The 21,053-nt window shown below is 37.1% G+C and overlaps 1 protein-coding gene across 10 annotated transcripts in view; it reads right to left on the reverse strand.

Moving 5' to 3' along the window:
• The window catches only part of PCLO (piccolo presynaptic cytomatrix protein), a 339,234-nt gene that overhangs the window by 130,977 nt on the left and 187,204 nt on the right, over positions 1–21,053 (reverse strand). For 9 of the 10 annotated variants that reach the window (XM_027639938.1, XM_027639929.1, XM_027639931.1 and 6 more), the window contains exons 7-9: positions 18,312–20,520; positions 12,924–13,072; positions 5,273–5,354 (exon numbers count right to left, since the gene is read on the reverse strand). In XM_027639938.1, coding sequence (XP_027495739.1) covers positions 5,273–5,354; positions 12,924–13,072; positions 18,312–20,520 — 2,440 coding nt within the window. The remainder of the gene's footprint in view (positions 1–5,272; positions 5,355–12,923; positions 13,073–18,311; positions 20,521–21,053) is intronic. The other variant, XM_027639939.1, reaches the window with a different exon arrangement.

Below are 21,053 nucleotides of genomic sequence, written 5' to 3' on the forward strand. Positions count from 1 at the left end.
CAGCAAACAAGCATGCAGGCATTGAGTGCATATTATCTGTAAACAATGCTAAAGTGAAAAAAAAAATCAGAAACATAGAAATTGAAGAACAGAGACTTCACTTGACAAATACTGCACCTCGGTTAGCTGGTGCAATGATGTTATGAGACAATCAGAACCTCAGAGAATCCTACCAATCCACAAGGAACATTTATTTTGCATTGGTGACCTGAAGAAACATGTAATATATGGTCTGTATCTCAACAAAATATTTCTAACAAACAGAAAAAGTTGTTTGTGGTTTAATTTTATTTTTTTTTTAATTTAGAAAAGTTTAATGGTACTGAGTTCTTTCTCAAATTGCTATTAAGACATCAACAGACATCTCTCCTTCCTTCTATTTCCAGTCCTGTCGTCATTTCCTACCATATGACTTCCCAGGAAAACCTCTGAGGTTGCCTGGTTGTAACAGCTCAGTCCCTTTCTGTTTATGGGTTTTACCTTCTGTGCCATGTCTCTGATAAGGAGCAAGTGTTTGAGGGAATGATGGCCATTAATTAGGGATTAAATCCTTCCCCAGTGACAACAGAATGTTAGAGGAGGGTACTGCTCTTTTGTGCAAAGTGTTATCTCAGTTCTTCACAACATAAAATGAAAGAAATAGGATAAGTAATCCTCTAAGAGTATGAGGACAAGAGGTGGGTTACAGTTCTCACTCTCTGTCTTTGACAACTATATCACATTCAACACAGACTGTGACTATATTTAATGTGTTTTTAATTGATTAGTAATCATACATTCATTGCACTTAATTATTTTGCTGTAAAAACTGACTGCTTAACTGACAGGAGAAAGAAACCTAGATATATAGGTGTTGTTCATTTAGAGACTATCTGCAGTAGTGAAGTTTTGATATAGGAAAACCCTTTGAATTCTCTTTCTCTCAGGATAAGTACCCCATGAGCTGGCATGCTGGAGAAGTGTAGTGTTGTTTGCAGGAATCAGTAATCCTTATGGAGAGAATAAGGCATGTCTGATACATGTATAGTGTTACAGCTACCCTGTTATCCTCTTAGAAGTTTCACTGACATCACTGCTGAAGTGGAGATAAGGGACTCTTTACTCCACTATAATGTTCACAGATTTTTTTCTGAATTGTTTCTTTGCCTTTTTTTTTTTTTTTTTTTTTTGGTGTCAGAATTGAAGAGGATATTCCACCACATGGACAGTCTGGTTGCACAAAGGTACGTTTTTCTCCCTGGAAACACAGAACATCCCTACTATCAAAATGAAGAATTGCTGGTGACTCAGACAAAGTGAGGTAAAACAGCAAAAATTACCTTTGACTGAGTGCACTCATTGTACCTAAAGACATATTGAGATATGTCACCCTGAGTGTGCCTAAACAGCTTTCTGATCAGGAATAACACAGCATAAGTTATCTTTGCAACATTTCCAAAGGTATACCAGTGCTTTCATTACCTTCAGTAGCCATGTCCTTAATTCACTTTTTCAAACATGATGATGGATGGCAGGTTAAAAAACAGAAGGGAAAATTCTGGCAGTATAAAACAGTGCTTCTGCTGCTTTGCTAAAGGATCCAACAGGAACAAGGGACTCTCAGTGAAAACAAACAGTGAGTTTCTGGAGCGTAAAACACTGTTATATTATCATTTACTGATCGCTGCTGTCATTGCTTTGGCAAGTCAGCATAACCATGATGCCAACTCTTTTTTTTTTTTTTTAATTGCAAATTATTAGTCAAACTTTGCAGAGAAAATCCCTGGCAATTCCCTCACACTTATCAGCCTGAGGAGGAGACATTGCATACCTTGAAGAGTTGTGAGTTCTAGATGATGGTATATGATAAAGAAAAAATAACCTTCAAGAGAGAGGCCCTTGAGCAAGTATACATTTATTTTTCATTCAGAACTACTATTCTCTTGCAATTAGAGTTTTGGCTCAGTTCCTCATTCCTTAAACACCTCATTCATATGCCAAAATTTGCAGTATATGCTTTTGTGTGCAAAATTATGTCAGATTATGTAAGAGGCATCAAAGGCACCTGTACCTCAGAGCCAGTTTTTATTAATCAAGAGAGCAAATAAACCCAATGTGTGTGTACATAATATGTAGTGATGCAGCCTTAATTTTAAAATATTTGGGACTACTCTTACTACTGATAACCATAAAGTAACAATTTCTGGATAATAACTGGCAGTATGGTAAGATAGTGATGAGACCTGTGGAATTCAAATTATAGTGATGATATTAGGATGAAATTCCAGCTTGTCCTACTGTTATAGCCATGGTATAGCTGGTTATCTGGGTTGACCCAGCACACTGAATCATTAATGCACCGGTTGGCCCAGGAATTCCAGTGAGATGAGATGAGATGAGATGAGATGAGATGATGGGCTGAAGCACTGGCCAGTTTCCCAGCAAAGCAGCTGGTCAACGGTTACAGGAATTCTCCAAGTGGGAATTGTGGACAGTTTGGGACATTTCCCTATGTAGCTTCTGCTATGCACACTCCAGTTAAGATACACTAATTGTATACTGAAGATGTGTTGATTAATTCCCTAAGAGGACAACCTGTGTTTCAGGCATCTCTCCAGGCAGCTCCTGCTGCTGAACTGACTAAACTACACATAGATAATTTAAAACGTCTGTAGAAAAAGTTCCTGCCTGTGCATAAACGATCACATAGGACAGGCTTTTGTGCATAGCTAAGATAGAGGCTGTTTTGTGCATACTGTGAGGTAATCAGAGACAGTGGATATGCTGTTGTGGTCACCTAGGACCACAGGTCAGCTGGTTTGTAAGTATCCAGCAACACAATAATTCAGTTGAAGATGCTACTGAAAGGATGGATGCAACAGAGACTCCCACTGCCACCTGGTCAACTGGCTGTTCTCTTGGAGAGATCTGACTCCCCATGTGAGCTTTACTGAGGGTTGTTTTAATATACTCTCTTCCTGTGTTTATGTAGCAAGTATAGCAAACAAAATGACTCAACATTTTGGTACTTTCAATAAAGAAGAGAAGGGAAGAAAGAAGGGGAGAGCAGAAAGAGGTAAAAGGAAGAAATAAAAAGAAACAAAGATATAGAAAGAAACCAGCCAGCAAAACAAATGTGGTATCTAGATGAATATCCAATATTGCTGTAGTGACATAGCTGTGGTGATATAAAAGTATATGTTGTTTAATTTACCAGTATTTTAAGTAACTTTTGCTGCATAAGAGAACTCTATGTCTTCCTCTAATTAATAGTCATTGCCTGGTTAATAAACAAAGACATTTGCTAATAGTTTGCAGATAATGTTTAATCAAAATTAATATTTTTAAAACCCATGTATCTCTGGGAGAGGTCATTTATAAAGTTGAAGGCTAAGCATAAAGCACTGTACATTTGAAGAGAGTTTCTGTGTACTTTAATCCTTCAGACACTTGAGAGAGGGGGAAGAAGGGAGGTGTATAGTTGAGGAGTTATGGTACTTCAAAGAAGTGAAAACTACAACTAATTCTGTTTCAGGTCCTTCCCATTGGCACCCTATTTCACCTTTGGCTCTTTTCTGTACAATTTGCACTTAAACCTTTTAAATTTATATATACATCATACAGAAATATGCCTGTGCAGGTCTCCAAGCATGTATCTGGACTAAAACACAAAAGTATGACTGCAGCTTGTAGGCACAGAGTCGAACTTGCTTACTCCAATTAGAATTTAAGTACAATATTGTACAGCTATAGCAGTGAGCAATCCCAATGTGGGTTATGTAACCTTAGCAGGATACTGAGTAAATTTTTGATCCTGTGCGAACTCATGGAGTGCAGGGCATTGGTAAATGGGAAGACAATATCTATACCTTGGTTTAGTCTGATACACAATATGTTGCTGTGGTTGACAGCATGAGAACTAGTCGAGAATTTGGAATAGGCATTTCAAATTACATAAGGGTAAATAACTTTGCATAGAAAAGCAGGCTTCAGCATCACTAAATCATGAGCTTTACAGTTGTGTGGTTGTAATTTCACTTGCTATTGTAAGAGAGCAGTTTGTATCACAGCATTACTCATCAGCCTGCCGGGCAAAGATCCCCACGAGGATGTTGAGTAGTTCCTGCGGTCTGTGAGGGCCCAGAGCAGCTCAGGCTGACACACAGCAGTGCCAAGGGCTCCTTTCATACTGTGCTGTGTGGGTGGAGGGGTCTTTCTGGATCCTGAAATCATCAGTGAGTGTTACGCTGACTAACAAGAAAATACCTCATAATACATACAGAACATTCATTTAACACCCTAAATATGAGGTGGATACTGAGGATGGAAATTATCAAGATTTTGCTGCCAGAAATCCTGTGAAAACAATATTTAGCAATTCAAGTAAGTTCATGCCACTTTCTACTTAATGCTCGAGGGAACACCAGAGCTGGCAGTCGGTAATTACTTCTGTGCAGAAACAGAGTTTGACACACACTATTAGAATTTTTTAAGCAAGTTAAAAGAAAGTCTAATGGTTTCACAACAAAATCCCTCAAAGCATCCACCTCTGAAAGAAGACATACAGCGTATTAAAAAAACTTTGAGTTCCTTATCAATATTAGATGTCAGAAAGAGTGCAATTCCAAAAGGCTCACACAGACAGACCTTACCTGTGCTAGGTCTTGTAATGAGCAGCCTTTTACAGTTTCATACATGAAAATATCTCACTGTGTTCCTTCTCTCAGCCTTGGAGGTGAATGAATATCACCTTTGCCAATATCTCCTTTGCAAGCAGAGTCTTACTTATGCGAACATTTGTGCCAGTGTTAGGGGAAAAAAGAATAAACCTGAAATTCTGTGATAAATGTCTCCATGTGAAGATACCACAGAAAAATGGGATCTGATTGTTCTGCTAACCCCCTGTGTAGGGGGGGGTTACATTTCCAGAAGAGAAAGAATAAAATTTTCAGTTCTGTAAACATTGAACACCTACACAAGCCTATTTTGTAAAAACTCATGCAGAGAATATAGAGTTATATAAAAAGCAACAGCAAAACAGACTGCTTATATGGGTAACACAACACATTTTTCCCTCCGTTTTGAATGTCTGTATAGCTTATATATCTTGAACAGATGTTGTGACCTTTTTTATGCTCCGTTGCTTTCTGTTATAACCAATGAACACGATTTAAAATGACCACTGAATTTCCTGCTGCATAGACACAGGAACTATTTTTAATACTGCAAATCTTTCGTATAATTCATGCTAATCAAATGAATTATCATGTCTGATAGAGGGTTGTTTTTTTACCTGAAACTGTGTGATCCTTTGGGTCTCTCAGTAGTTTGAGCCTTGTATGAGGGAAAATGTACTGCAGGGGCTTCCCATTTATCTGAGGAACACAAATAGGTATGTCATGAAAAGATAAACCAACAATAATTGTATCAATAATTTCAGGCAGTTGAAACAGGAACAAGCAAACAAACATATTTCATCCAGGAAAATATCATAACTTCACAATTCAAAAATGCCCACAAGTTTGAAGACATTTTTCAGACTGCAAAATCCTTCTACAGGGGAATGAATATTTGCTTCCATAACTCCAGATGAATTTCAAATATGGTTCTGGTTCTGATTTTTCCCAATGACTAGAAGGTGGACACTGTCTTCTGTAGTTTCTTTTAACATTGATCTTTTATTCAAGCGATGTTTAAGAGAAGAATGAAATTAAACATAATTGCTGTATTTTTTATAAAATTCTATTTATAGACATCTAAACAAAATGTTGGTTGAATGTGTAACCAGCCATGAGTTACTGCTTTAGTTTCAGCAAAACCACATATTCCAATGTACTTCTTGACTTAAATTCCAAAAGCCTTTTGAAAGACCCAAACTAAAACTTGTAGGACAACATTCCATATGAAAATGCACAACATTTACCTGGGCTGATCCTAGAGAGTGACAAAGCTGAAAGCAACACACCTCTATAATAGACTCTAAAGAGCCAGATTTCCTGTTGGGATGATCCCACCTGCCCTGTGGTTTGGGCATGGGAGAGGCAATGCTGACCCACCTGCCAAGGATGACGACACTGAGCCCATACCAAAATGACCCTGCAGAAGGAGTGCTGGTTGCAACACACACCTCACAGCTGTCATGCACCCTTTTTGCCTACAGTTTTGGTCTCTTGGTAGCCAAGTTGAACCTATCACTTCTCTACCTCTGACACGTTGGTTCCATGTCTGGGTGCTGCACCCAGACAAAGAGGAGAGAGCACAACTGTGACTGCTCCAGGATGGGACCTTGGGGAGGCAGACTCAAGCAGCCAAAGGACAGTATTATTCAGTATGGCAATGCAGCAGCCTGAGTGTACCAGCAGCCTCCTGCCAAGAGTTTATTACTATTATTTATATTTAAGTAGCATTTAAAGGGATTAAGCTCCTCCTGAACTAAGCGCTTCAAACCTAGTTTCTGCCCTGGAGAGTTTATGAAGTTAATGGATAGCACACATATATGATGGGGAGGGGAAACAGAGAAGTCAAAGGACTTGATTAGCTCAACCCCACAGTGAGCAGAAGAGTTTATACATCTATTGTTGTAATTCACTTTCCCATCCAGTGAACGATGTTGCATTTAGAAGGCTGAAATCCTCCCATAACACACTGAGAGTAGTATTGACTGTAATTAATTTATGTCAGACATAAAGGAGACCATGGATCTGGTAGTGGACAAGTACTCCAGAATAAATCAGAGCATGACATCAGGCAGACATTTGAATTTATCATGGAATTTTGCCAGGACAGAGTTTAACACTACCAGAAGTGTATAAAGTGCCATGAGGCTTCCACGCTTATAAATGGATAGGGAGAATGTTATGTTTTTAATGACATTACCATAAATTCAGTAGGTATAATATAACAGTGAAATTAACATATTTGTCATGTGTATCTTGCATTAAATTGTAAAAAATCTGAACAAAATGTATCTCATTTTCTTTGGAATTAAATAAGAAAAATACAAATATTGCAGTTCACAAGAAGTGTATGAACACATTTGAATAGATTTTTAGTTGAGATCCATTTTGGTGGGAGGAATTCAATCTAACTGAGGAACACTGCAGCTCTTAAACTTCAATTCATATTATTCTAATACTGCTATCTTATCTTTCTATAGCAACACTTTTTAAATAAATAATAATCCAAGAATATTCAATGCCATATAGTACATGACTGCTGACAAATATGTCAGAAAATATATACTGCCTCCTTCTTTAGCCTATTACTTCCTCATTATTTTCACTTCCAGAATTTTATGAGAAAATAAATCTTGGTGATTCATATAGCTCTGAATAAAAGCACTGAAGTTTATTAGCATTCAGGATAGCATATTATTTTTTTATCATTGGTGGGACTTAAATTGAATGTGTTGTTAGGTATTTACTTTCAGACCTGTACGTGTCTGAAAGTGGCAGAATAAATAGAAAAAAACAGTAGTTACTGTAAATAGATAATGCAAAGAACAGTTACACTGTTCTTGATGATTTTGCTTTAAACACTAATGTCCATATTTATCTGAAATCTATTGAATATTTGAAAATCTCTAACACACAAATCCTTTCGTGTTTCCAGTTGTCCACATCTTCTGACTTCACTGATGCTGATTTCCCCTCATCTGAATATATGCCAGGAGGCCTTTCTAGCTGACTCTTCTCCCGGTTTCCCCAGTGAAGATACAGAGAATCCCACAAATACAAACTGTGGTGCAGAAGAGCCTTCCTTCCACTGCACTGCTGCAGGAACAGAGGACATGTAAGTCCCCAAGCCCAGATCTAGGTCACAGGGTAAAAGGCGACTTGATCCCACTTATTTGCTACAAAGTCCAGAGATTTCTGCCATCTGTCCCTGTCATGAAGATCCTTCCTCACTTGTTTGGGAGCACTCAGTACACTCGACTCGCAGTTCAGCCCCAGCAATGTCATCCTCTTCCTCAAGGAATGCAAGCTCTGGTCATGGGTTTTATATTATTAGTCAGTGGAATGAACGGCAAATAAATGCACTGAGGTTTTCTAAGACTGCTATGGAGGATCAGTTTAAATATGCATTATATTTTCCCTTTGTTGTCTTTCAATGTTTTGTCTGATAAAGAAACTCTATGGAAGCCTCATATATAGGGAAATTTTATAAGGTAAAGAGGACAATCCAGAAGAAAAAAATTCTCTAGTGCTGTATTTAAGCTCAAGAAATAAAATGCATGAAGTGCATTTTAGTATTCCAGGTGAAGTCCATAGCCACATCTATAATGTATTAACTTGTGTTTGGATCAGATCATTAAAGCCATGGTAATTCCTGGTTTTAAATGGTGCTGCACCTCCCCTTCCACCAACGTTAGACAGGGACTGACAAGGTGAATCTCAGCAGCTACACTTGGCTGTAGTCCTCTAGGAAATGCCATCTTCGAGGGAAACTTTACCTGAGTAAGGTATCCAGGAACAGGACGATGGATGCTCAAGGTGGTGGGTTAGTATCTATCCTAATTTCTGAATACCACAGGTACTTGCATGAGCACACAAGGCCTGTAAAAGCTGGCACCAAGAATTTCCACAGCTGTGGTAATCCTGCCCCTTTGAATCCCTACATTCCCTCTGCACAGAGCACAAATGTCAAGTTCTCTAGAAATCCTCAAGGTGGAAAGTTCTCTTTGCTGATGACGGAGATAAGTTGCAAAAGACGTACTGAAGAAAAACTTAACAAATACACTGTTCCTGCTCATTATTACATTGCAAAGAGCTCCATTTGTTTCTGCAATTAGGTGAGTACAGCACTCTGACTTTTGATCTAGAAGTCATTCTGGCATGCAGTGAGAACAACATTTCTGGGTGACTAAGAAATGAGGCACTGCTTGCTAAATTCCATCTTGAATTACAGTGAGGGGGTGGCTAACAATTCACTCATTAGATTAAATATTTTAACAATTACTCTAAATTTGGAAATGTCCAATATGACGTTTCTCATCGTATTTCCAGAGAATCTGAATCACAAAATGCCTCCAACCTCAACTCTCTAATAGAAAACAGTTTACTACAATTTAAAATAAAATCTCCTTGCTAGACAGAAAACAATCAAAACTAAGCAGGATGGTCTTAAAAAATGTGGAACAAAAGTTTGCAGGTTGCCTTCTGTATGTCTCTCATAAATGGTATTTTCTCATTTTAACCCTACTGCTCACCTTATGGCCCATTTTTTCATAATTTCTAAATATCCAAGTGACCCTAAAAAGGCATGAATTAAATTTCAAGAGAATGGTAATATGCTTTTTACAGCCTTTAAAAATAGGGGATTGCATTCAAAAGGTTTCATGCCCAGAGTCCTTGCCTTCTTTTTGTGACTAGAAAATGGTTGCCAAAGTGAACTGATAACAATACACTGATATTATGATGAGTTTTGGATTTTGTTATTCATTTAGAGCTTAAAAGGACCCACCTATGATGACTGGAAGTACTTAAAACCCCTCACAAAGAAACTACTTATGGCCCGCTAATGTGCTCTCATTGTCCATGCCTTTGTCATGAAGCTTTACTGGCCTGGTACCTCCTCCTACTGTTCCTTCCCAAACTGTTAGTAACAGCCAGTTTAGCTCATACAAATGATTTTCACAGAAAATAAGAAAAAAACCTATGTCTGGAGATTTAAAGAAGGTCTGGTCAACTGGTAGTGACTAAGCAAACTGTTGAGGTCAACAGTGATCAGTGGGAAATCTGCAATACATTATGTATTCATTATGTTTAACCACATTTACTGTCCTCAGGGAAGGAGTTCAGAATCAATATATTGGGAAATGGCTATCAAGATATTTAACTGAATTGCAATTTAATGTAATTTAAGAATACTATATAGCACCATGGAAGTTGCTATAGAAACAAATATATTTTCATATTTATAATAGAGTATGTGAGCTTAATCTGCTAGGTTATAAGGAATCCATGGAAACCTGAAAGTTCAGAGTTGTTGCTCCACTGCATTCTTGCTTCCAAAGCACAGGTTTGTTCTTTATTTATTACTTTTCATTTGTACAAGCCCAGTGGAATGTAATCAAGCAGTTCTGATTTCATCTAGTAAGGAAATTGATGTTTCATATGTGTGAAAGAAAAATCTTCTGGAATACACATATTGTAATAGTCAGTAAAATATTCTCTTTTTTAAAAAAAGAAGAACATACAAATGGCAAATTTACAGCCAATAAGTGTATTTGGAAACATAGACTGATACATTACAAGCAGACAAGTGCTATAATTCTTCTTTCTGTGCCCAGTAATGGATATTAAAGGAGTTGCAATGGCTTAATTCCTATGCTAACTTGGAAACTGCCCTCCTAACTGATTTCAGGAAATCTTCTGCAGCAAGAGAAGCTCTGGATGAAGGTGAACCTGTTCAGATGGTTCAGGAAGGAGAATGATTTGCCATTCTTAGCTCCAGAGTGCATTATACTCGGACACTACAGTTCCCCGTGCAGGGTCGAGTTGAAGATACAGGAGACAGGCACAATGAATTCAGTAACTGTTTTGTTACACACAGGGCTGAAAAAGCCTTTAGGGAGTGTTTACTTTGCCTCACCACTTTCATGGGCCTGAAATGGTTTATTTCTCTTGGTAACTTTAAAATATAAAACTAACGAAAAAGAAATAGAGAAGTGAATACTGACTTGCTCCTATTGTTAAATGTTTTACTTTCTATGTGGAGCTAATGAAAGGGTTCTCTGATCCTTTTTATCTTGTCATGAAACAATTTAATTTCTGGATGTGTCTGAAAATATTTAATTTTTTTAAGTTTTCTCAAACAAATGTTCACAGATAAATAAGCTCTGAGTAGGGTTTTGATAAGGTAGATGATGTAGAGTTGGTGAGCACTGGCATTTCACTCTTATACACTGATACTTTTTTGTATCAGTGAGTGACTGGTAGCTAACTCAGACAGAAATAGATGAAGAAGGAATTATTGTAAAGCTTCTCCTTACACATCACTGTTCTTCTGCAGAGGCTTTACATGGCACCAGACAGAATTATTTAGAACACGTTCATGCTCCAATTTACACCCCATATTTTACAAAACCAAAACCTGTGGTCTTCGTCAAGATTTTAATGTAGTATCTCTATTTCCATATAACCATGAGGATACCAAAACAGCTTCAGGAAGAGAAAAAACCACATATTTTCCTCCTGGAAACATTCAGGAAAAGAAGAACTGTTAGGTCCTTTAACTTTCCTCTTGAAAAATTTTGATCAAAGTTTTTCAAACAGTCTTAGTGCTATTTATATGAGAGAAAAAACCAAAGATCAGAACTCTGTGACTAAAACCTCCCATCTTATTGACTACATCTTTATCACAGGGCTCAGGGTAACAGTAACCCTTTTGGATAAACTTGATTTGAAGGGAAATTTTCAGTTTTACCTCAGAACAATTTAGTGGTCAAATACAATTATGTATGCTTAGAATAATGAATGTTTCTCATAAGGATTAAAGTGATCAGAGAGACAGTTTTTTAACTATTGCCGGTGATATTAAGAACTGTGAAGACTCAAAAACATCCTTTATCTTGCAATAAAGTTGATTCATGATCTATTTGAATAGATTTCTGTAAGAATTATATCTTGTAAAGCCCTTTTTCTGAACAAGAAATGGGTAGACTCAGTACAACCCAGGCTATGTACATCTCAATATAAGCTCAACTAGAGATAGGAAAAGAGGGAAAAATAAATGACAGCTTGTACTGTGAGGTATTTCAAAACTTACTTCATAACATCTACATCCTTGCTTCATAAGACCTACATTCAACTGTCAAATGTCAGCAAAAATGCTCACCAGTATAAAAGTTTTGAAGGCTGCATGACAGTAAGATACTCCTGTTTGTGTGTTTTCTGAGGAACTAACAAAATATAAGGTATTAAGTATCACAACGGGGCCATGCAATATCTTCTCTTAGAATCATAGAATCGTTGAGGTTGAAAGAGACCTTTAAGTTGATCAAATCCAACCATCAATCCACCACCACCACCACCATGTTCACCACTAAATCATGTCCTCAACTACCATATCCACGTGTTTTTTGAACACTTTCAGGGATGGTGACTCCACCATTCCCTGGGCAACCTGTTCTAATGCTTGACTACCCTTTCCACAAAGAAATTTTTCCTAATATCTAATGCAGAACTTCTCTGGTGCAACTGGAGGCTGTTTCCTCTTGTCCTGAGGAAATGTACCAATTGCATCCATTGCATCTCATGGAAAAATGTGATCTAAATCAATATATAAGAATATGTAAGAATATAATCTAAGTGAATCAGTAAAAATTGTAACAAACAGTTGAAGACCTTGGATACTTGAAATACATAAACTCTGTTAATATAAAGATGAAATGGGATGGTACACTAATGTGACTAGATTTCCAAGTCAGCAAGCTTGAAAAGCAGAATATGGACTTTTTCTTTCTCTAATAAATGGAACATTTTAATTATTAGATTGATAAAGTCTTGCTGACATATTCAATAATTGATCACGAACTGCTGGAATTATATTCACCAACTGAAAGCGGAAAAAAGTGTCTACAGGATAAAGTAAGTCTTTTCCTTCAACTACTAAAAGAAGGGACTTGAATTTGAATGGTAAGGTGAAACGAAACTAATTGCTTTCTTTTTTTCTTTTAGTATGAACACTTAATGTATAGATATTTCCAGTTAGGAGATTAATTCCTTTCAGCTGTATTTCAAAAATCAAAAGACAACCTGCAAAATTAATACTGAATTGTAGAGGAAATTTAATCTAATTTTATCATCAAATATTGGTGATGAATACAGGTTCAACACCATTTCAGCTGAATGTACTGGAATTTGATTAATCCTGAAGTCCCTACAGTATTGGACAGTATGATCAAATTATCAGTCATTTATAAAACTAAAGGTATGTCTTACTTGACAGCTTACTTGGTCTTGGTGTTGACTTAGTGGTCGAGAGTGGGCCAACTTCTCTGGCAGCCTTCTGTCGAGGATGTGTCCATTCTCCAAACGAGACTCTCTGGGCTTGTCAAACCAATCTGTTTCTTCACGACGGAGATGGTAGGCTTTGAAAACCAAGGACAGGTCAAATGCTCTGATCCAGGGCTGGGCAAAGGGCAATAATGTGCATTGTGCAGAGCAAACATGCAGAGTGGTTATTAATTTGCCATGCAGCTAAAGCAAAGTTACAGGTGAGACTTGAGACATTGAACTTGAGTATTATTTAGCTGTGATACAGCAAAGGGAGAAGATTCTGTTTATGTCAAACCTATGGATATTAAATACAGAAGAAACCTCCTGCTGAGTGCTATAGTAATCTTCCTTCAGGCAGCTCAGAAATACACTGCCGATTTCACATGTCTCTAAAATGTTTGTTGAAAAAAAAATTAGTCAGATTAGTTACTTTGCAGTAGACTAAGTTAAAAAAAAAAACCACCTAAGAAACCCCAAAACAAATCCCAAAATAACCAACCCTCAAAACCCAAACTCCACCAATTCCCAAGTTTCTGAACTGAATATTGGTTCAAAATACTTTGGAAATAATCTACAACTATTTGCAGGAAAATTATGAATTCTTTATGAAATTAGTATCAACCCAAATCAAAGTACATAGGAAGCAATCTATGCAACTTCTTGTAATTGCAAGCAGAAATATTGCAAGTGTTCTCATTTTAAATTCCATCCCCCGATTTTGCAGTATGAACCTTTGTGTATGGATTGTTAGTGAGCATGTTCTTTCTGCAATAATTCTACAAGTCTAATGTGCTTCTATTTGCAAGAGTTTTAAATCTGTATAAAATCCCTTTTGGAGATCAAATAACACCATTTCACTGAAATCAGTTTTGCAAATGCATATATTTATAGTAATGACTATTGGGTCAGCTGACATAGGTGTCACTCCATTTGGATCGGAATCATGTCCTACATGTTTAATAATATTTCCACTATACAATATATAGATTTTTATTTCTGTTGCCCATCAGTGTAAACCAAAGCATTGTGCAGTTAATTAGAATGTAATGTAAGTTTGAATTTTATGCTTTATTAAGCAAGACAAATTTGGAAATCAAAGAAAGACAATATTTGTTTTAGCAAAACCACAAGAAATTGCAAATCTTAAATAAGGTCAGTAGTTGCTACAGCAACAAGTGTGTGTGTTGACATGACACAGAAGAAAATTTAAAAGGAAAAATGGTAGTGTGCATAATCTCTCCTATTTAGTTGTGAAAGTAAACATAATCTAGATGGTTTAACAAGTAATTGGGAAAAAAATTAATGGGACAAAATTATTATTATTTTATTGAATTTCTCTCAAAAAAAGAGAAATAATATATACATACGATTTTGGGAAAATGATATTTCTTATGGGTAAAACAACACCCTGTATTATATCAGGCCTTCAGAAAATTCTTAATCTTGTTTTAGATATTATGCAGTCTCTTCCTGCACAACTGTGCACAAACTTAACCTAACAAAAAATGGTTTGAAATATTATTTAGATCAGCATATAGGAATTACCATAAACATTATTAAAGGTTGATGGTTGTCTGGCTAGTGATTAGTTATTGAACAACTGCTCTCAATAAACCATTATGATCTAATATACAAATCCTTTATGCTTTACACATTTATGCCAATTGACTACTGCCTGCACACATCAGGCTGGTTCATAACTCATCCTGACAGAACTTCTTTCTGAAGCTTGCATGAAGAACCTAATACATTTTACTGACCCCAGATGTCAATGCTGACTATCACAATCTGTGTCATTAGCTCAGCAGCTGAAAGAATGATATTTTTTTTTCCTCCTGCCCCAGTTGAAATGACTTTTGCTGGATTTCTTCTTTTGAAAAAGTAGAATTCCATACTGCAGTTCAGACCAGCCTACCTTTTTTTATCAGACTGCCCTAAATGTGTATATTTTATATGAAATTTAAAAAGTTATGTATGTGTATATGGACACACACGCCACACTCACATATACATCCACACACCATTACTTTTGGCTTGCTCAGCTGGGATTTGTTACAGCTGGAAACCTGAGAACAGCCAAGATGAATCACTGACAGCCTGAGAGGGGTCATCCTTTTATTCTAAGACTAACAGTATGCAGCCAGATGGTTCCACCTGTAAAAAACTCCTGCTGCAGTCAATAAGGTCCCATGGTGTTAATTCCAAACAGTTTAACCAGGTGATATTGAACTCCAGGCTGAGGAGTCCAAGGAACTTGATTAGAGAAGTAGTAATGATCAATTTAAATCCCACAGATGAAAAATTACAAGGCATTGTCTGTGTTGACGTCTTGATGTCTTCATATCTCAGTTTTAAACTTTTAAATCCTATTATATACCCTATTATATAATTACCAAATTAGCATATAGTAGAAAAAAAAATTCTTTAGGTTAGAAAAGGTACATTTTATGTCTTCTGATATAAAAGCTGACCAGCAAGGACTATTTATATTCATAAAATTGAGTACTAGCTTCAGCATTCTTGAAAATTAGTATCTTCAACATACTTAGTAGTGTGTGGAAACCGGCAGCTGGGGGGTTGGAAGAGACCTATTTGCTGGCTCAGAGCAGAGCACTCATGATATTGGGAACCCTGAGAAAATACCAGGTATTTCAAAAGCTCAAAATGCTTTTTATTTTCAATGGCAAGCTCTGGATGTTGTGCTCTTTAGTCATTAAAGGTGTTTTTTAACCTATTTGAAGTTTGGAATCCCAGTGTCAGTGCTACTTATGTGCTGAAGCATGGTTTTAAGATTTGTTACAGTATGTACTTAGTGAAAAACAAAAGGTTTAGTCTCAAAGTCCTCTTTGTGTTCTCTTCTGGTATTTTTTGTTGGCATGTGACTTATAAAAAATGAACAGAAATTCAAGCATGTCTCTCAGTTTGAACAAAAGAAAAACAATTTAAATTTAATACTTTGACTTAAATTCATGTTTAAAAGTTCCCTAAGATGATAAATCAAGCCGTAGCACAAGAAGAGTTTTCCTAAGGCAGTGTTTAAGACTGATTTCTTTTAATGAAATCTCATCAACACCATGCAGCAGTTGGTTAAAAAAAAAAAAAAAAAAAGAGAGAGAGAGGCAGCAAAGCAAACTGTGTTAAAAGGCTGGATGAAACATGCCAGAATAGATAGCTGTCCATTGTCAGGGCAACAGGGCACTACGGAGAAGACTGCAGTCCAGAAAAAAGAAGGTCATAACTTTCTATAGAACTGTAATTGCTTCTTTGGAATACACTTTGTCTTACATCCAAATTATATGAATTATTTTCAATACAGGTTATTTGCTATTAGACAGCATATTTAAAAAAATGTCATAAAGTGTTTTCATTAATCAAGAAATAAACTATTTGTGAAGATGAAATCTTAATAAAAATTAGAAAAAGATTGCTAAAAGGGGAAGCTCTGGTGTTCAGTGACATATCAGTGACATAGATTAATACAGAATATGTGAACTGAGTTAGAATACTTCTGAAGGTGTAACTAATCAGAGGCTAATTTAAAATGAAAACATGTTTTATCTGAAGTGTAACATGTATGTCTTGTACAAATATATATGCAAAACTTATTGCACTGTAGGGCAGAAATATAATTCCCTATGATCTGTTTGTATGAGCTAGAATAGCAACAAATTGGATTTTTGTTTCAGTTCTGTTCTCCTTAGTCTTCAGGAGGAAAAGTCCTCCATATTTTACAATGTCACTCTAGAATGACCTTTAAAAGTCACAAGTTGAGATGATACATGATAGCATCTACTTATTTAGGAGTAATTATATAGTTGCAATTTAGGGAGTTCCTTTCAATTGCTTTCAGATTTAATTGTAGGACTGTATGTGCTAAGAATTTAAGGACAATGAAAACTCTTAAACTTCTGATAAAAATCAAAAAAAGCTGACGATCCTGAGTCTCTCCTGAAACACAGAGTTCACGAGGGGGTTGTAAATATGTAAGAAATGTGAAAAGAAGCTTACAGAACAAAGACCTTAATATGTAGTATGAGAAAGGCAAATAGATCAAATTTCCTAATGCTTATGAAAAATTCAGCATGTGTTAAAAAATAATAATGTAATAATGAATGGAGGTTAGTATAAACCTGGAAAATAAACCATTCTACTTCATAATCATGCAAATGTGTCTTTTGAGACAATCATTGCCATTTACAGACAATATAGCGCATGCAAAGTCTCTTTTATTGTGCAGTAAATACACATAAGAAAAGGTTAAGGGAGCGCATACAATTTTGAACATGTTCATTTAATTTTCTTTCAAACGGTCTTTATGACTTTTAAACAATTTAGAATATTAAGCCTGAACTGACTCAAACAAAACTAATACATAATTTGCAATTATTAAGTACTCAACATCAGCTTTAACATTCTGCTGTACTTATTCATAAGCAGCATTTTTAATTGCACCATTTATAATACATCAGAAATGTTCCTTTCATGAACCTAAGTGAGATAAACTCTTGTGCTTATTTGGCAGACATATGTATGGGGTGCATATAAAACCAGCTACACTGCATAACCCACCAATAGAAGTAAAATACTTTATGCAAGTTTATTGAAGGATGAGATTGTCTTGAACCATCCAAATGGCAAATTATCTTACATAATCACAATTCTGAATGCACAGAAGTCCACATGACAGGATGCTTTCAACAAACCATATGTGGAATGCTATTTTGCTATCACGTTAAGCTCTGTATGGTGCTAACATATAATATGTACTTAATGAACAAACTATTTCTATATAAACACAGATCTAAATTGGTGCATCAGGAGATGGAATTATCAGTTCTTGAATTCTATTATGAAACTTCATGCAAATAAAATCACTAGAGTTTTTTTTAGAGATTTGGGAGAATACGTCCAAATCCCAACAAAAACTACTGCAAAAAAGTTCAATGATTCACAGTCACTGGAGAAAGTTCCACATAAAGACTGATGGTAGGGTCTGTATTGTACATGGAGTGTTCTACACAGTATCATTGGAAAAGTAGACATAAACAAGCGAAAAGGAAAATGCACAAGCAAACCAAAAGGAAAGCAAATCAACGACAATACAGTGAGCATGCTATAGTAGCTTAACACCATCCAGAAACTGCTGTTAGAGTAAAATAAAAAATATCAAATAAAACAAAGCAAATCAAACCCCAAAAATGTAGATACACAGAAGATGCACCAAGGAACAGAAAAAGAACAAGTCTTTGAAGTATAACAAAAGTTAGACACATGCATAGAAATGAGGATTTTGGTTGTGATAGTAAGATACCAGTCTGAGGCCTAAATTACCTTCACTGTCTGACATGGCATGCTGGAAGTCATCCATGATGAAGGCTATATCTCGATCATAGCCTCGAGTCCGTGACTCCTCCCTCATATGCTGCTGGACCTCAGGTAATGAATGGCTCGATCCAAACTGGTCCCTGGTATCTGCAGATATTGGTGGCAAGGGTCCAGCTGCTGCTCTTGCCATTCCCATTGGCTGTCCAACAGGACTTAGTGGGCTCTCCTCCTCTGAGTTCTGTGCTACTATCGGGATCCTTCCCCTGCTTTGGCTAATAGGTAGACTGGTGGGCTTAGTTCTTCCAGAAGGTGCTGCATGGCTAAAGGAAACATCTAAGGGTTCAGCTTCTTGGGCTTTCAGTCTTAAAGAAGAACTGGAAGAATCCCTTTTCAATGACAGATCAAGCCCATACACTGAGGAGGGTCTAGATGAGGGCCTAGATCTACTACCACTGCTATAAGACTTGTCTGCTTCATCTTGTAGTGTGGATCTCATTGTTGGACCTAGTGCAGTCCCAAGGCCTGCTCCAATGGATGACGTCAGTGGTGGCCCCATGTATTTCTGTTGGTCACTGATGTTTTTTCTAAGACCATAAGTAATATCATCCTGAAGAAGCCTTGCCCTAGTAGTGATTCCCCCAAGTGTTGAAGTGCTAGAAGTCATATAACTTGAATAGTCAGGCTCAAGGTCTCTGCTTTCTTGGATAGGTGAAAACTTTGTTAGTTTGGGGTCTATCAAAGCTTTCTTGTGTTTGGACTGCTTCTGGTAAAGGAGGGCTGCTGGGAGCTGCTTAGCAGCCTGCTTCTCAAGAGTAAGCCTACCTATGCTGTATTTCTCAGATTTTGGAAAATGCCTGTAGCTGCCCTCTCCGTGGTAATACTGTGACAGGCCAGCCAGATGATCAAGACTTTCTGCACCTCTACGGAATTCTTGCTTTATCTGGTGTTTCAGAAGTTTGAGCTCATAGGGGTCCTCCATTGGGTCTTCATCGGCTTTAACATAGGAATGTAACCTAGAGGAACTGTGCAGTGGTGCTAGGAAGTCTGACACCTCTTGTGCTCTCCTGGCTTCAGTTGTGCGAAGCAGTCGATCTGTTTTGGTCAGATCTTTCTCATGGAGGCTAAAACTGGAACCGAGTGCTCCTGTTCCTTTAGTAAGTTCTCCTATATCATCGATCAGCACATAATTTCGGGGTGTATGGTGGTGATCTATATCTGCATAGAAAGAATCTGCAGATATGCTTGAGATAGGGCTGCTTGCTATGCTGTTTCTCTCATCTAGTCCTATCCTTAAGTCCAAGGTAGAGTATTTACTGCCCAACTGGGAAACTGCATAACTACTGTCAGTTGAAACTGGAGCTATCATGAGAGGCTGATTGCGAATTACATCATAGTTTGTTGTTATCTTAGGCTCCAAATATAATGTGGTCTGTCTTTGCTTTGGTTGTATCACCATCATCTGTGATGAGAGTTGGTATGATGGCTGTTGAGATGGTGGAGGTTGAGCCTGTGGAGTATAGGACATAGTAGCTCCTGTTTGGAAAGCTGTCTGGGTCTGATAGGGTGAAACCTGCTGGTGATACAAAGGCTGTTGTTGTTGGTAATGTGATTGCTGTGTGAACTGAGTTGGTGCTTGAGTTGGCAGGGCAGGAGATGAATACTGATATTGAGCATATGGGCTTGTAGCAGGGGCAAACTGTGTTTCTGGTTGTGTTTGTGGTGGCATAAACTGGTTAAATTCTGTCTGGGGTGCAGTACGTGGTCTTTCCAAGCCATGTTGAGTTTCTATTCTGGTTGACCTGGTATTATTAACTTCACTGTCTGACATATAATCACGTTCTTCTGCTACTCCTTGGAGATAGGCACGCTCTCTCTTTTCTCTTTCTTTTAGTAGGGCTTCTTTCCTCCTATTAATGCCCATTTCCAAGTATCTCAGCTTGGCATCTATTTCTTTTTCCTCCTCATCTAGCTCTGCTTGCTTCTTCCTAAGCTTGGCTGATTCACGTTCGACCAGATCCAATTCCCTGTCTATATCCTGAAGAATTTTGGCTCTGGCCATAGTGGTGGTCCTACAAATCCTTCTCCGTGAAACTGATCCAACAGAAGTATATGGGGACTGAGTTCCTGCTGTTGCTTCCTCTGGAGGTGGGTTGGGCAGAGTCCTCTTCACCTTCTTCTGAGTGCCTGATGGAGTTATGCTTGAAAGACCTTTTGACTGCAATAGAAGAAACAAGACTGAATCACTATTTGGGAGGCAAATTAATCCCAAGTTCTTTAATTTTTTTTTATGGAATGGTTTTATATCTTAACTACATACTTTCCCTAAGAGAGAGGAAAGCTTGACGTATCTGTGAATAAGCAGCAGAAAATGGCAAGAAAAATTGCTGTCAGCCTGCTAAAGGCCAGGAAGATGAACAACCTAATGCAAAATAATGGTGACACTCACCAGGACTTTGTTCAGCCTACAATTGAAAAATCTACCTTATATTCTTGAAATTGAATTGACTGTAGTTTAAGGTTTTTGGGTTTTGTTTGTTTACGTTTTTTTTAATTTCCATATGCTTATACATAAACATATTCAATGCATGTGCATGTGGGATTGGAATACATATACATATACAACTCCCTTTTGTATAAAATTTAATTTAAAAGTCTGTATAATTAAAAATATACATATATACACATTTATATCTAAATTTATGTATAATCTGTACAGTCAAATAGATAACTCTGAGCCAGACACTGAGA

Source organism: Corapipo altera, unplaced genomic scaffold, assembly GCF_003945725.1.
Source record: "Corapipo altera isolate COAL_440 unplaced genomic scaffold, ASM394572v1 1b, whole genome shotgun sequence".
In the NCBI taxonomy this organism is placed as follows: Eukaryota; Metazoa; Chordata; class Aves; order Passeriformes; family Pipridae; genus Corapipo; species Corapipo altera.